The sequence below is a fragment of the Thalassophryne amazonica genome, chromosome 11, assembly GCF_902500255.1.
Source record: "Thalassophryne amazonica chromosome 11, fThaAma1.1, whole genome shotgun sequence".
NCBI classification, from domain to species: domain Eukaryota; kingdom Metazoa; phylum Chordata; class Actinopteri; order Batrachoidiformes; family Batrachoididae; genus Thalassophryne; species Thalassophryne amazonica.
This window is the reverse complement of record NC_047113.1, coordinates 98,569,465-98,585,736: the sequence shown is the minus strand read 5'-3', so window position 1 is coordinate 98,585,736 and position 16,272 is coordinate 98,569,465. Positions and strand designations below refer to the sequence as shown.

The window sequence follows — 16,272 nt, the reverse complement described above, 5'->3', positions numbered from 1 at the left end:
TGATCACCCCGAGCTTGTGTTCAAGGGGGTAGTTTGAGCCAAAGAGCAGATATTGGTCAGTGTGAGTGGGTTTTCTGTAAACTCCTGTCTGGAGCTGCCTGTTCTCTCCAATAGTAACATCACAGTCCAAGAAGGCTAAATGGTTGTTTCTGGCATCCTCACGTGTGAACTTGATATTGGAATCCACCGAGTTGATGTGTTCTGTAAAATCCTCAACCTCGTGTTGCTTGATTTTAACCCATGTGTCATCGACATATCTGAACCATTGACTGGGAGAGATGCCCGTGAAAGATGTCAAGGCTGTCTTCTCCACTCGCTCCATGTACAGATTGGCCACAATGGGGGATACCGGAGACCCCATCGCACAACCATGGATCTGTCAAAGATTCAAGCTTCTCTACTATGGAAACCACCTGGACAACTGAGAGCCTACACAGAAAGTCACAGTTTATTGCTATATTATATTTTGAAACACAGGAACGGCTTGCCCGTGTTGCGTTCAATGTGGCTGGTAAAATCAACACCTCATTTCTCGCGTTGAGCTTCCCCACCAAAGAAAACCCACATAAGTTTTGTCTTTACATAAAAATACAACAAGTGTCTTTTCACTTTAAAAACATGAAGATTTACATGTACATGCTGTCTTTAAAGCAAAGACCCTAGCTGTCGATTTACGCTACGGGAACTCATCTCGACAGAACTTCGGTGCTACTGTCATGTTCTGATCGCTTCCCCCATCTTTTATTATAAAATAATAAAACTACACTCCAGTCACCATCTATCTTCCACAGTGTTGGGGAAAGTAACTTTGGAAAGTTACTTCATTAGTTAATCTATACAGTTATATTTTACAGTTACTTCTTACATTTACTTCATTAGCAGCTGCGGACACCTTGTCGGCAGCTGCTGAATGTAATTAATAAAGTTACTCATAATCTAATTTGGTTATTTTTAAGATTTAGTACTCAGAAAAGTAACTGTTAGTTACTTTGCTGATTAGTTACTTTTCTGATTGATCAATCTTACGAGTAACCAAGTTAGATTACTCGTTACCTTATTAGTTACATTACTTATTAGTTGCAAGTTTTCTGCAGATTCTAATAAAGTAATTGCATAAAGCTGCTAATGAAGTAACTGCATAAAGCACCTGTATAAAGCAACTAAAAAAGTAACTAAAAAAGTAACTTGTCAAAGTTACTTTCCACAACACTGATCTTCCATCTAAACATACCACTGTCCCAACTTTTTTGAAACGTGTTGCAGGCATCCATTTCAAAATGAGCAAATATTTGCACAAAAACAATAAAGTTTATCAGTTTGAACATTAAATATCTTGTGGTGTATCTTTGTGGTGTATTCATTTGAATATAGGTTGAAGAGGATTTGCAGATCATTGTATTCTGTTTTTATTTACATTTTACGCAACGTCCCAACTTCATTGGAATTGGGGTTGAACATAACCCCAATCTGTCACGGAGATAGATGGAGACTGAAGTGCACATTAAAGCAGAAATGAGGTGATAATCTGTGAATTGCTGCTGACGCTTCATGATGACGCCTGTGCACAGTGAAGGCGCCGTGAAGGCGCTGAGAGTGATCAGAAGGTGGAGGACTGAGCTCCTCACAGCGGCCTGACTGTTGCAGACACACAACAGACAGGAACTAACATGTATGATTTTAGGGTTTACAAACGTTTTTGACCATTAAACTTTACTCACTTTACCAGCAAAAAATGTTAGCGGAGTGAAAGTTAGCAGAACTAAATTTAATGGAAGCTAATTGGTCGACTGATGGTTTTTAATGTTAGCTGAAAAAACAATAATGAAAAAGTTAGCTTCGTTATGTAGCGGTTAGCAGATTAGCAGGACTCTGCCCTCCGCTGCCTGCTGTACAGCATAGCTGGTCTGACATCAATCTTGTAAATGTTCCTTTTCACCCTTGTAGATATTCTTCTATCAGAAATCACACCTGCCACTGTTCTCCTCCCACTCCATCCTGTTTGCACTCTTCCTCACTTCTCTACGACACTCTCCATTATGGTCCTATCTCACTGGGCTGTGACAGCCTGTGAACGGCACTTGCGAGGAAGATCGCTTCATACCGAGCGGCGTTTGTCAGGTGATGCTTTTTCCTCACTTCACTTGCAGGGTGTCACCAGTGTCACACCTGTATTAAAAAATTTTCAAAGTTGACAAGACAACAACACTCCTCTCTGGCGTGGTGCGACCCTCTGAATGTACTCACTGAGACTCCTTACATGAGAGATTCATGAGAGAACTGTGGGAGTGGTGGTGATGTGGGGGCGCTGGGCCACACGCATGAGCTGGTGAGAACACGCCACAACAGCAGAGATGATCAGAGAGGAACAGCCACTCTTGGACGTGGCCGAGCTGCTGCTGCCACCCTGGCTATAAATGAAGTGCACATCAGGGGCCTGTACTACGAAGCGGGGTTACTGGCTTATCAGGGTAACTTCGGGAGTAAGTTGATGACGTGTGGAGTAACTTCCCGGTTAACCCGTACTACAAAAGGTGGATAGGTTTTAATGGAGGTATGCTGCCATGGCAATTTATGCTGTGTGCCAAACCTGCTCTGAGCAGGTTATGTTCTCAGTTAGCTTGAGGTTTTCGCTTAACCACTCCCTTTATAAGTACCATCCATCCACCGTCAATCACGAATCCGAAGACAATGCCGGCCTACCTGGATGATCCGTTTGATATTGGGGCACAAATTGTGAGGGGCTCTCTTCGCAGGGCGAGGGATTTTAAAGACCGCCGGAATCCGCTGACATACCCGGACGATATTCTCTATGAAAGATATAGATTCTCAGCTGAGGGAATTCATTATCTTTGTCAGCTGATCGGGCCAGAAGTCTGTAACATCACGCATCGTACACTGTAAAAAAAGACTGCTGTTTTTACAGGAAAACACTGGCAGCTGTGGTTACCGGGGAATTCCTGTAAAAAATACAGCAGTTAAATGTACAAAAAAAGAGAGCTCTTGTTTGTAGATTTAACAGTTCTTTTAATGTGAGTCAGCCATGGTTCATTCACTATAAATCCATATACATATTATGTCTGTAATGTTATCTACGGTGCTGCTGTATGTTTTACAGGAATTCCCTGGTAGCCACAGCTGCCAGCGTTTTCCTGTACAAAAAAGTAATTTTTTACAGTGTAGCAATGCCCCGACGATCGAGCAGATAATGTGCCTTGTGCCTATTTTGCCAGTGGACAATTTATGTATTCCATCGGTGATGCTGAACATCTGAGCAAGAATGCTGTATGTCGTATGATTCGCAAGGTAGTACTTGCTCTATCTAAACTGTTGGATGCATTTGTTGTTTTCCCTGGCCATTTATCCGCAGTGCAAATCAAAGAAGGGTTTTATGCAATTGCGGGTAATTACTAATATCAAAATAGGTCTAATGCATGTCCATTAATTAGGCGAAGTGGGGCTTATCAAGCTATGAATATAAACCTACCGTTCTGAAGGATGCTTTTATATTTCATCTTCACCTGCTGCCAGGTGTGTTTGGCACTGCTATTGGATCTGAAATATTGACAGGATTAGGAATAGCAATCATACAGTCAAGGTAGCCTATTTAGGAAACATTAAATTAACCTAACATTTATTAGTAGGCCTATGCCCACTTCTGAATCGTGTTGCATCTGGGCGTAATTAATGAAAGAAGGTCATTTTTTTACACATATTAGACATTCCACAGGTTAATCATCTGTAACAGATTTGGGGAACAATTGAATTGTACATACGCATTTACCCGATCAGCAATACGTTGCCAACAAGCCTGTCTTGCTTTATTGGCAGACGATGTGTTCGATTCCCCCCTTAACATTAATTTAAATTCCTCGTAGCTCTGCATAATAATCGTGCATTCTTCTTCGGTAAAGTAAGGTGACTGCGCCATCATTGAAAAATGGTGACGTGTGCTGCAACCTGCCCCTTTTATGTGAACGCGCACAAACTCCAATTAGGTTAACACAGGTTCAACAAATCAACATCTTATTCAGCGTCATAGTACCGATTAACACCACTTGAGGAAACCAGGTTTTGTCAACCCCGGTTTAAGAGGTTGACCCTGGGTTACATCTGAGTAAGTTAACCCCGCTTCGTAGTACAGGCCCCAGGACGTCTGCATTTAATGTTTTTTGTTTTGTTGTTTATTATTATTATTATTATTATTATTATTGCTGAGACATACAATTCTGCAGGAGTGGAGTTTAAAATCTTTTTAATCTGGACCACTCTCTCTGTCCCCATGCCTCTCTCTCTACCCCCCTTTCCCTCTGTCTGTCCATTCAATTTCATTTTCAATGGAGCTTTATATTGACATGGGACACATACTTTTATATCAACTTGCAGATCCACCTCGGACAGCTCAAGAAAATAACATCCAAATGCATGTCTACCACCACTGCTAACAAGAAAGGGCTCAGAATCAATCCTTGATGAAAAGGAACTTACAGTGTTATTGCAAAATAAATCAAAATCAAATCAGAGGACGCACACATAGTAAATATAAATTCTTACCTGTTAGTTTCAGTGGGATTTATCTGAAAAAATAATCCACATAAAACATCCTTTTTAAAAAAAATCCAAAACAGTGTCTAAACAGTGAAGAAAAGTCCCTCTGTACACGCAACTGCACCGTGAGAGCTCCTCTCCCCCCCCCACCGCAAAGCCACAAAGAAATAAAATAAAATAATGTTAAAATTACTCTGTTTTGTTTTTGTGTCGAGCGGACAGTAACACTCACTGTAATATCCAAAAGTCTTTGAAGAGCAGACTGGTGAAGCTCCCCTGGTGTTCCAGGGGTGTTAGTGTGGTGTGGAGGTCTGTAGCTGTGGCGTCCTCTGTGGACCAGTTTGCTCTGTATGCAAACTAATGTGTGTCAAGTGTGGGCGGCAGGCTTGTTGTGATGTGACTCTGGGCCAGTTTCTCAAAACACTTCATAATGACAATGCAACTGGCGTTTGTCATTGAGGCTGTTGACGCCGGTGTGCTTTGGTATGGGAATGATTGTTGACATCTTCAAACAGGGTGGAATTTTGCACTGAGACAGGGACTGGCTGAATATCTCAGTGAAAACACCAGCCAGTTGTTCTGCACAGTCCCTCAACATCCTCCCCGTCACTTTGTCTGGTCCAGCAACTTTCCTTGGGTTCACTGCCCACAGTGTGCCCCTCACCTTGTGTGAATGCACCATAAAGATGTGGCTGTTGGGGGATCATGGATGCAAATTGACCTTTGGTGACTCAGCCTCAAAGCAGCTGAAGAAGTTATTCTGCTCCATTTGGGTGTCACCATCACCTGCCTTGAGGTTGCTGGACGTGAAATTGGTGATACGTTGGACCCCTTGCCATACCTGCCATGGGTTGTTACTGATGAAGTGGTCCTCAGTCTTCCTTGTGTGGCTGTCTTAGCCTCCGTGATGCCTCTTTTCAGATTGGTTCTGCCAGTGCTGTACTGGCTCTCATCCCCCATCCTCAAAGAGATGATCCTCTCTTTCAGTTAGGCCTGAATTTCTCATCTAAGGCTTCTGATTTGGGAACACCCGGATACGCCTGTTCAATGTGACAGTGCCGACACAGTGTGGATGTAGCTGATGTACAGTTGAGGTGTATTCCTCCAGGTCATGGGGCCTCATGTACAAAAATGTGCAGATTTCCTACTGAAACTGCGTGTACGCCAAAACCCAGAAACTTGCTTAAGCACAAAAAAATTCAGATGTATCAAGGTGTGTGTTGTCATGGATCTACACACATTCAGTTTGTACATCCCAATCAATGTGGAATTGAGCACACATGCACATGCACCAAACTCCTCCTTGGCCACACCTCCACCTAAATATGCAAATGTATTCAAATAGTTTGGTTGTGTCGTGCTGACAGTATCAAAAGTGTGAGGTGTTGTCTGTTTGAAGACGTCCGCCATTGTCTCTGTGTAGTTGTGTGTAAAAATTAAAGAACTTTTAGAGACCACGTGCAAAAACAATGAAAGCTGTGGCACAATAGCTGTAGAAACATGCATACGCCAGCCACGATTTTTGCATGACGCACCACACTTTCCCACGGTCATTTCACTTTCGATACATATGAACGTGAGCATGGAGACGGGTATACACCACGTTTTTGTGTATATGCAAGCTTTGTACATGAGTCCCCTGGTGTTCAGAGATGGCCCAGTCTGTGTTAGGGTTAGCTGCTGTGAGGCACCATCAGGCCAGGTTTTCACAGTCTTTATTGTGTGGAGTTCTTTTTTCCTTGGGGGGGTGTATCAGCAAGGACATGAGATCAGACGAGCCCAGGTGAGGTAGCTGTGTAGTCCTGTAGCCATGCTTGATATTAGAGTAGGCTATATCCAGAGTATACACAGTTGATGTGTTGATGGAGCTTAGAGACAGATGGTAATCGACATAGAGCCCGGAGTCCTGGCTGTGATCTCCAATATTCCATGTGAGTGAATAAAGTCATTATTTATGGACAGCTCATGCTATAATCTAATGCTCCATTTACACATAATGACAACAAGTCACGAATGCTACGAAGTACACATTCTTGGCCGCTGATCACGAATGTGATGATTCGGGGCACAGGCATCAGGTGTCCTCAGGAACTGCTGCAACCTGTTACCACACGTTACGATTAATGGCACGTGTTGCTGGAGAATTATCAGGAACCATTACGCATGGTCAAGAATAGTGTTCCGCGTTGTTGCGCGCTATTGCACGTAACAGCGCATCGTTAAGTTCTGTCACGTTGTGAACGAGGTGAATTGTCTCCACACACACACCCATATTCATCCAACCGAATTCAGATCGCTCCAGTTTTTCAGAAGAACTTTGTAACTGCATGCATAGTTGGGCTCTGTGCCATGGAGTGGCGCAGAGAGGAGAAGTGTGAGATGTGTGGCTTCATGCGGCTCTCGTCTTGCGCATTTTCCCAAAAATCGACCACATGTAGCAGGTGGAACACCTGCAGGAGCACGCTGAAGAGCACTGAAATTAGACTTTTAGCCGACTTGGTGTCAGCGATCAAATTAAATGGGGTGCAGCAGGGTTTGATTGTGCACACGCTTCTTCCTCCGCCAGACTGGAAGAGGTGCAGAGATGTCTGGCTGCACGTGAGTGTCCTCTCGCTCCCCTGGTTCCTCTGGCTCAGACTCGTCCTCCCACTCATCGGTTACAACAGCAGGTGGAACACCTGCAGGAGCGTCCTGAGGAGCTTCAGCAGGGACTGTGGAACGACACTTGGAGCCGAGTTTAATTGTGCACGTGACAGAGAATTGATTTGTCGTGGCGCGCAGTGAAATGTGACGCCGCGTTACAAGTCGTGTCAAAACTTGACAGTTTCCGTGTCACTTTGTAATAACGTGTGACAGTTTGGGCTTCAAGAACCATCACAGGAACCACTACGAACATTGTCACGTTCTATTAAGGATCAATACTCATCAAGACGGATCAATACGCTCAGTTGCAACCTCCACGACGTGAGACGAAATGAGGGTGGTGTGTGACATTCGTGGAAGATTTTTTGACAGCCAAAAACATGCTCCACGAATATCAAGAATATCACGCACCAACACGCACTATTATGAAACCTATTCAGATGCGTTAAGTCACATTAAGAATGTCAGGAATGTGTCACGAATGACAGAAAAATTACATTCGTAACGCATCTTGGTTATGTGTAAACGCACCTGACTGTATGTAGGATTTGCACGATTAACTGTGCTTCTGATTCTTAGCATGGAACTGTACTGCTGCTCGCAGAGCTTCACCTGTTTTCTAAGCCTAGTTTTGACTACTCTTTCCCATAATTTCATGTGTCGTGGAGTTTTAGAACAAAGTCCTTAGAAGTTATTCCGCTGCTCAATCATAAAATTGTTTCCTTAAAGGTGTCCATGAAAATCAGAGAGAATTAAAGTCCCAAAGTCAGTTTTTATTTTGCCGGCAAAAGGAAGCAGCACAGATCACGTTACTGGCATCACCACGACCGCTTTGAAGCATTTACACTGGACAATGCATTTTATACATTTCAGGAGTCAGTGACTCCACCCAAAATGAGTGGCCTTTCTAAACTTAGCACTTTTTTACACCAGTGAAATTAGTTATTAATGATATCATTCTACAGATGCAAATAAATTCAATTCCTGGAAATTCCCTGCCTCGCGGGTTCACTCTCGGTCAGGGTGGGGGCGTAAAAAAAAAAACCCTTAGTCATAGAAAAGTACCAGGCCAGTCGGTTCATCTCTGGGTCAACAGGCCCTGAGCCATGAAAATTTACTCCTCTGGTGAATCCCACGTTTTATACCCAGTATTCATTTTTCTTTACAGATTGTGTTTCACTCAAATTGTACTTTTAACTCCAAATTCTGGTCTTATAGTTTCCTTTGAAAGAAAACATACATTTTGCACAAAACATATTTTCTGTTAAACATCTGTTCAGTGTCATCAGAAGTACACAATTACACAATTCATATAAGTTCTTCATTAGCACACCTTTCTTTACGGCCCCTTCATACATAGTGGAAATTTGGTCATTTTGCGCACAACTCCAGGGTGACTCACTGTGGTAGAGGTTGTATGAGCGCACCACGAAACATTGCGCCCCCTTGCAGGCGTGCACGATGCTGACGGTTTGTGCACGTAATGGTGTCTTTCGAACAGGAACAGCAGCTGCAGCTGTTGTCCATGGGACGAGCTGCACCACATCACGCTGCTGATGTGGAGGAAAATAAAATAAAAACCAGCTGTATAATTAGTGAATATCACTGGGTTGAAATAAATAACACATAAAAGGGGACGCAGTACAGAACTCCGTGGTTAAATAACCCTGGTTAAAAAACAAAAATGCCATTCACAGGATTTGAACCCATGCACTCTGATTACCAGATGGAAACTCTACCACTGCGTCACAATCACTGTCTTATAACAGGAGCGTGAAATAGCTAAAATTATCAAGCAGACAAATGTATTTTCTAAAAAAAGAAAGAAAAGTGCTGTGATAACTGAGAAAACAGTGTTTGGTACAGCGCATTTCTGCTGATACGTGACTGAAAGTGGCATATTTGATGTACTGTTGGCCTGTCATATGGTCCTGCGCTGCCACGCTCACTGTCCTGTCAGACAGACGTGATGTTCAGATCGCCTGCTGCATGTCCACATAAACTGACGGTCCGGTCCAGCTGGACCTGTCAGTGTGCATGCTCTCCAGCCCGTTGCAGAAGCAATATATGTTTTTATGTTTTTCGATGTGAATACAGCAAGTGCACACACTCGTGAGTGCGTCAAAACAGTGCGTGTTCTGCAGCTCTGATGTCCAGGCCCAGAGATTTCAACAGCTGCATCACCCCACGTCTGTTCAGCGCACAGACAAAGGTGTCACTCTGTGATCAGATGAGATGCGCCTCGCCTGCGGGGGACGCAAACCACATGTATGCACGTGTTGGGGGGTAGCGTGGGGGAGCGCACGACACACGCACATGTGCTGTGGGAGGAGCCGGTTGCACACCACATCTCGGCAACTCCACAGTCGTGTGAAACTTAGACAAATTTCACTGCCAGCATGACAGTGGCTGTTTGCAGACTGTTTTTGTGCCAAGAGTGCGACTGGCGACTTTTCTAAGTGCCAAATGAGCGGTGTTAGATGTTAGTGCGTGTCAGTTGGAATTTGGCTGACACCTGAACCCAAAGGGTTTGATGGGTTCACACAGCGCACACGCTGTCTTTCAGCTGCTGATGTGCACAAATAGTTGTAGCAACAGGTGTATGAGGTGTTCGAGCAGGGACGATTTTACACAGTTTGCACACGGTTCCTGCGTCATGCACACTTCCACCAAACTTTGCACTATGTGTGAAGGGGCCCTTAACAAAAGATTACACAACACATGCTGTGGCTGATCACCTTTATGTCTCTGTAGTTATTGCTGCTCTGCACATCACTCTTATTCTTAAAAATCAGAACCAGTACACTTCCTCTCCACTCCTCAGGCATCCTCTGACTTTCCAAGATTTGTTAAACAGTCTGTTTAGAAACTCCACTGCCATCTCTCCTAGACTTTTGCATGCCACCACTGGAATGTCATCTGGACCAACTGCCTTTCCATGCTTCATCTTCATAGCTGTCCTCACTTCATCCTTACTAATCCTTTGTACTTTTCGATTTAGTATTCTCATCACATCGTCCAACGTTCTATCTTTCAATTTCTTCATTCATCAGTTCTTCAACATACGTTGTACTCTCTCCACCTTCTCAATGCACTCTTCTCACTTCTCAGCACTTTACCATCTGCATCATTTACCACCCTAACCTGCTGCATGTCCTTTCTAGTGCAGTCCCTTTGTCTGGCCAATTGGTACAAGTCCTTTTCTCCTTCTTTAGTGTTCAGCTTCTTATACAGCTCGTTATATGACTTTTCCTTTGCTTTTGCCACTTCTCTTTTCACCTTGCATCACATCTCCTCATACTCCTGTCAACGTTCATCATCTTTCTGACTATCCCAGTATTTTTGCCAACCTTTTCCTTGTTATACTTTCCAACGTCTTCATTCCACCACCAAGTCTCCTTGTCTTCCTTCCTCTGTCCACGTTACACCCAGTACCTTTGTAGCTGTCTCTCTTACCACATCTGCCGTACTTTTCCAGTTGTACAAAAATAACTTCGCCTTCTTCCAGTGCCTGTGTCACATATAGTAGTGTTCAGAATAATAGTAGTGCTATGTGACTAAAAAGATTAATCCAGGTTTTGAGTATATTTCTTATTGTTACATGGGAAACAAGGTACCAGTAGATTCTCACAAATGAAAAACTGTGGTTATACAACTAAATACTAGTTTAGTGATTCACAGGATTGCTAAAAAAGCAGTTTGAACATAATAGTTTTGAATTTGTAGCGTCAACAGCAGATGCTACTATTATTGTGAACACCCCCTTTTCTACTTTTTTTTTTTTTACTAATAGCCCAATTTCATAGCCTTAAGAGTGTGCATATCATGAATGCTTGGTCTTGTTGGATTTGTGAGAATCTACTGAATCTACTGGTACCTTGTTTCCCATGTAACAATAATATACTCAAAACCTGGATTCATCTTTTTAGTCACATAGCACTACTATTATTCTGAACACTACTGTACTTGCAGAATTTAGCATGAAAGTCTTCTTCCTTTAGCTTCCACCATCTGATCCTTTGTTGAGCTCTGACTTCTTCTTCACCTCTAAATTCATCCTACAGACCACCATCCTGTGCTGTCTAGCTACACTCACTGCTGCCAGCACCTTACAGTCTCCAATTTCATTAAAGTTACATCTCCTACATAGAATGTTCTCTACCTGTGTGCACCTTCCTCCACTCTTATATGTCAGTCAGTGCTCCTTCTTCTTAAAATAAATATTCAAGACAGCCTTTTCCATACTTTTTGCAAAAATAACTACCATCTGCCCTTCCACATACCTCTTCTTGATAAAATATCTACCCATTACTTCCTCATTACCTCTGTTCCCTTCGCCCATTGAAGTCTGCACCACTCACCACTCTTTCATGCTTGGGCACATTCTTCACCACCTCATCTACTGTAACTCACTCCAGAAATCTTCTTTCTCCTTCATCTCGCAAACTACTCGTGGGGCATATGCACTGATGATATTCATCATCACCCCTTCAGTTTTCAACTTCACACTCTGACACTCACTAAACCTCCAACATACTATTAATACACTCTTCCTTTAGAATGCCCCAACACCATTTCTCCTTCCATCCACACCATGATACAACAATTTGAACCCACCTCCGATGCTCATGGCCTTATTTCCCTTCCACATGGTGTCTTGAACACACAGTATGTCTGCCTTTCTCCATCATAATAACCAACTCTCTCCCTTTACCAGTCATACTGCCAACATTCAAAGTCCCAACTCTCACTTCCACATTTCTAACTTTCTTCCTTTCCCACTGCCTTCAGACACATTCTCCATCTCTTCTTCTTCTTTGTCCAACAGTAGCCCAGTTTGTGCCGGCACCCTGTTGGACAACAGCACTGGTGGCAGTCATTGTTAACCCAGGCCTCATCCAGTATGGAAATTTGATTTGTGACTTGCATGTTTTCTATGGCAAGATTTACACAGGATGCCATTACTGACAAAACCCTACTCATGTATCTGCTGTGAAAACAGAAATTGATAGGACAAATATTTTTTGAGAATGTAGCAATTTTAGCTAACCAGTAAACAATGGACACTGTGCTGCAATGCACCATGGGAGTTCAGAGTTTTGGGATTTTAAATGTTATTGTGATTCATGTTAGTTTAACAGTGTTGTTAGTGTTATTGATTTATTGTGTTTTTGTAGTTCATTTGGTTTAGTAAGGTTAGTTAAGTGTTATGTTGCTGTTACCATGAGTGACTTAAGTGTCATACTCATAGTACCATAAGTGAAACGTGTTGTGCTTAATTCATTTTGGCTCAATTCTTTAGATCCCCCTATGATCCTCAACACAGGAAGGGACTAGGTCTGCAGGTAGGATATTAAATGAAGCCAAAGGTTCTCCAATTAACCCTGAAATATGGAAATCAGTCATTCAGAAGCTTTGAAAAGTAATTCTGTTGTGGAGTCTTCCTTGTTGTTTAAAGAGGAATTCTTCTTGGTGCATGTAAACGCATGACCCCCTGAAAATATGACACTGTAAATAAAAACTGAAATAAATCTCTGTTGGAACTATTTTAAATACCTTTCTATGCAAATAAAATTGTCCATCCTAACACTTATTGTTTGATAAAGTGGAAATGGAAAGCTGAGTGTGAAAAATTTTAGCCATGGTGTATGCAAACTTACATCAGTAACTGTAAAATAATTAAATATGTTAACTGTTTCATCCTGCATGCACTATTACCTCTTCAGATTCCGGGTCACGCACACAGATAAGAAAGTCCATGGAGACCCCAGTCCTTTGGTCAGTTCAGGGGACCAACTGGACCAATCTCAGGACAACGAGGAGCGGAGGGGGTCCGGGTACAACCTGAGGAACATGTTCAACGATGTTCGGCCACCTTCAGACAATTCCAAAGGGGTGGATCCAAATGTAGGAAAACGCCGAAAGAGTTTGACTTTATTTGGACTGAGGCGGGGCAGTGACCCTACTGGGGTTAAAGGAGGAGGATATGGCATAGCTAAGGAGGCTGGTGGCATGAAATTTGCTGTTCACCAGCATCCTGTAGTGTTGGAGGAACCACTGCAAGTTTCTGTTCAGGCAGAGTGCAGTGAGGCTACCTGTGAAAGTGGCACTAAGCCCACAGCTCTTCAAGCACCTCCATGTGATGTTAAAACTTCAGGTTCGGTGTGGGAGTCCCTCTCTTCCCAAACTGACAGACAGGACCACGACTCTGAACGTGGCTCTTTGATTAAGCCCTCTGTTGAGAGCACACAAATGTCTGTCCCAAGCTCACTACTTCTTCCAGTTTCTGTTCAGAAAACAAAGAAGGCCACCCCAATTAATACAGATTGGGCTCAACAGGGGACACTGGAAAAACCTGAGGATATGAATAGTCCTGGACCACTACAGACCTCCACACCTATGGGTGTTGGTCCTGCATCCATTAGAGGAATCAGTCCTGTGATTTCTACTGGTTCCAGCGTTCCTGTTTCCCACACTTCACCCGAAAGAAGCTCCAGTCTTGATCGGCCTCCAGGAATTGATAGTCGAAGCTTAAGTTCTTCTCCTCCCTCATTCTCAGTCAAAACTCCATCTTCAGTGTCTTCATTAAAAATTCCTGCCTCACCCTTGACAGTCCCAGTGAGCCCCAAACTAAACTCCACCCAAGTGATTCCAAGCCAAACACTGGTTCCAGCCTCCTCCTTAGGCAGAAGCTCTGGTCTGTTACAAGCTGATACTCCTTCACCTGATCTTTCTGCTGGCTCCTCCTCTGATATTATGCAGATGACACCCCCAAATCCTCCAACTGACCAAACACCACCCACTGGAACTTCACCTCGTATGAATGTAAAGTCTGAAGGTGTGATGTTGAACACTTCTCTGACCTTGACTGAAGGAGAGGAAGTCTCAAAGCTGTTACCTCAGCTGGAACAAAAACTAGAAGAAGCCAGCATCTTGAAGACAGGTGAAAAGTCAGCAAAAGAAAGGACTGGGCTTCTCGAAAGAGACAAATTGTTCCAAAACAAGGGAGATTTAACAGGGAGTGTGTGTTGTTCTTCTGAAGCCAGACAAAGCAGCTTGCCTCTGTCAGCTTCCACTCTGCTGCCCTCATCCTCAGCAGCAGGGAGCAGAATAAGTAGTGTGACCATTGTCAAAGCCAGCCCTGAAAGTCTGAGGGAGTTTGCTGTGGTCACAATGGTAGAGATAGAAAACCCGCCTGCTTCATCGCACAGCCAGAGCGCAGAGGTTTCTGACGCGGACAGTCACCGAGCAGAGGCTTCTGGTTCAGAAGTTACTCAACCAAAAGAGCAAAGACCACAAAGACCAGAGGTCTTTGGAGAAGACGTTCAGCCGACAATGAATCAAGACAAGGACGATATGATGGAGATGGAGGACATAAGAAAATGTAACGTGATGCAGGTCGAACAGAGAGACAGGAGATAAGATTCTGGGCACCACAAGAACCTTAGCAGGAATGTGACTGAGGGAGAGAGGAGTCGCTCATACAGAGGTGGAGGACAGCTCGAATTAAACACCTTTAATAGTTTAACCACAGCAGGTTAGATTTACAGATGGGTTGGGCTCCGCGTTTGACTGAGTGGATGATGAATTTTTAAAAAAGTCATCAAATATTCCTTCAGTGTTCAATAAAATATATATAAAAATATGTTAGTAAGATGTTTAAACATCTTCATGAACTGGCAACAAAATAAAAATGTCATTAATAACAGACATCAGATCACAGTGCACAACAAACAAACTAATAAGCTAACAAACAAACAGACAGACTGCTTGTTATGTTAAGAATGTTAAGTTCCTAACCCTCAGTGATTTATGGTTATGAATATTTTCAAGCTGATTTCATCCGTTTAACGGCATCACGGTGAAAAAGAAGCAAAAATAATTTCACAGTGTTGAACATGTCAAACTCTGATGTAGCGTTTCTGAAAAATGTCATACAGGGGAACAGTGGTTCCCAAACATTTTCTCTAGGGCCCCCCTGTTGTAGATAAATATATTTTATGACACCCCCCCCACCCTCACACACACACATACACACACTTGGACACCCAAACTCCACTGGAATTTATTTTAAACACTGTAATTTATACAAAAACTTCTAATTAAAAGTATAGGGCCACTGAGCTTTTTAAGATTTAAGGCATGAAAAGAATTTTCACTGGCACCACTATAATTTTATTTAATAGCCTTTTAATAGGAGATTTTTTAATATGATTACGAATACAATCAGAATCCACATTGTCTTGAGAAAATTTCTAAAAAGTTCCCTGTAAGGGTAAAATATCAAAAGAACAGTCAACCTTGAACCACTTGCAGCAGCGACGCCAGACACCAACACAGTCGATGACAGTGATGTCATAGGTTACGTGGGATCTTGCGCAAAGCATTATGGGAAGCACATGGTGGCAGCCATGTGCTTGGGGGCCCTGCAGAGAGGTACAGTGACATATGCTAGCTCATTTCTCTCTGGCTTCTCCTCCAACATTGTGGAAAACGCTCTGAAACCTGTGGCATTTATGTGTAAATCTAATATGTTTCTCATATATTTTGTGAAAGCTAGCAAGAAATAAATACTTCTAAAATGAAAAACGCTGGTTTGTAACCTGATAACACCTCTGGAGTGATTTACAAAACATTTCGCAGACGTCAGCATCACGCATCGCATCAAGGTAACCTACAGAGCCTGTATTCACAAAGCATCCTACGGCTAAAAGTAGCTCTTTCCTTTAATTCTACAAATCTTAAAACAGGGTGATACAAAAAAAGACAATGAAAATACCAGGCTTTGTATCAACCTGCTTTTCATCCAATCAGGAGCCCCCATGTCTTGGCCCCACCAATGACACACCCCCATTTTGTGTTATCCTGGTGACAAGTGCAGGATCCTGATACAGGATCCAGATCATTTCATTCAGCCAAGATGTCTGATCAAAGTGAGAGAGTTTTAGTCTCCCCAGCAGGGAGAGTTCTACAACTTGAGTCTCATACTGAAGTTGTGAGACACCAAGAGGTTAGTGAAGAGGACACTCATGACTTCATAGAGAGACATAAGAACAAGACCACCAGGAAAACGGAGAGTGATGT

At 42.9% G+C, this 16,272-nt stretch overlaps 1 protein-coding gene across 7 annotated transcripts in view; it reads left to right on the top strand.

Annotated features, from left to right (window-relative positions):
- The window catches only part of rell2 (RELT like 2), a 56,505-nt gene extending 41,173 nt beyond the window's left edge, over window positions 1–15,332 (top strand). For 6 of the 7 annotated variants that reach the window (XM_034180887.1, XM_034180885.1, XM_034180884.1 and 3 more), the window contains one exon: window positions 12,915–15,332. In XM_034180887.1, coding sequence (XP_034036778.1) covers window positions 12,915–14,610 — 1,696 coding nt within the window. In that variant the 3' untranslated portion in view covers window positions 14,611–15,332. The remainder of the gene's footprint in view (window positions 1–12,914) is intronic. The other variant, XM_034180890.1, reaches the window with a different exon arrangement.
- The last annotated feature ends 940 nt before the right edge of the window (window positions 15,333–16,272 follow it).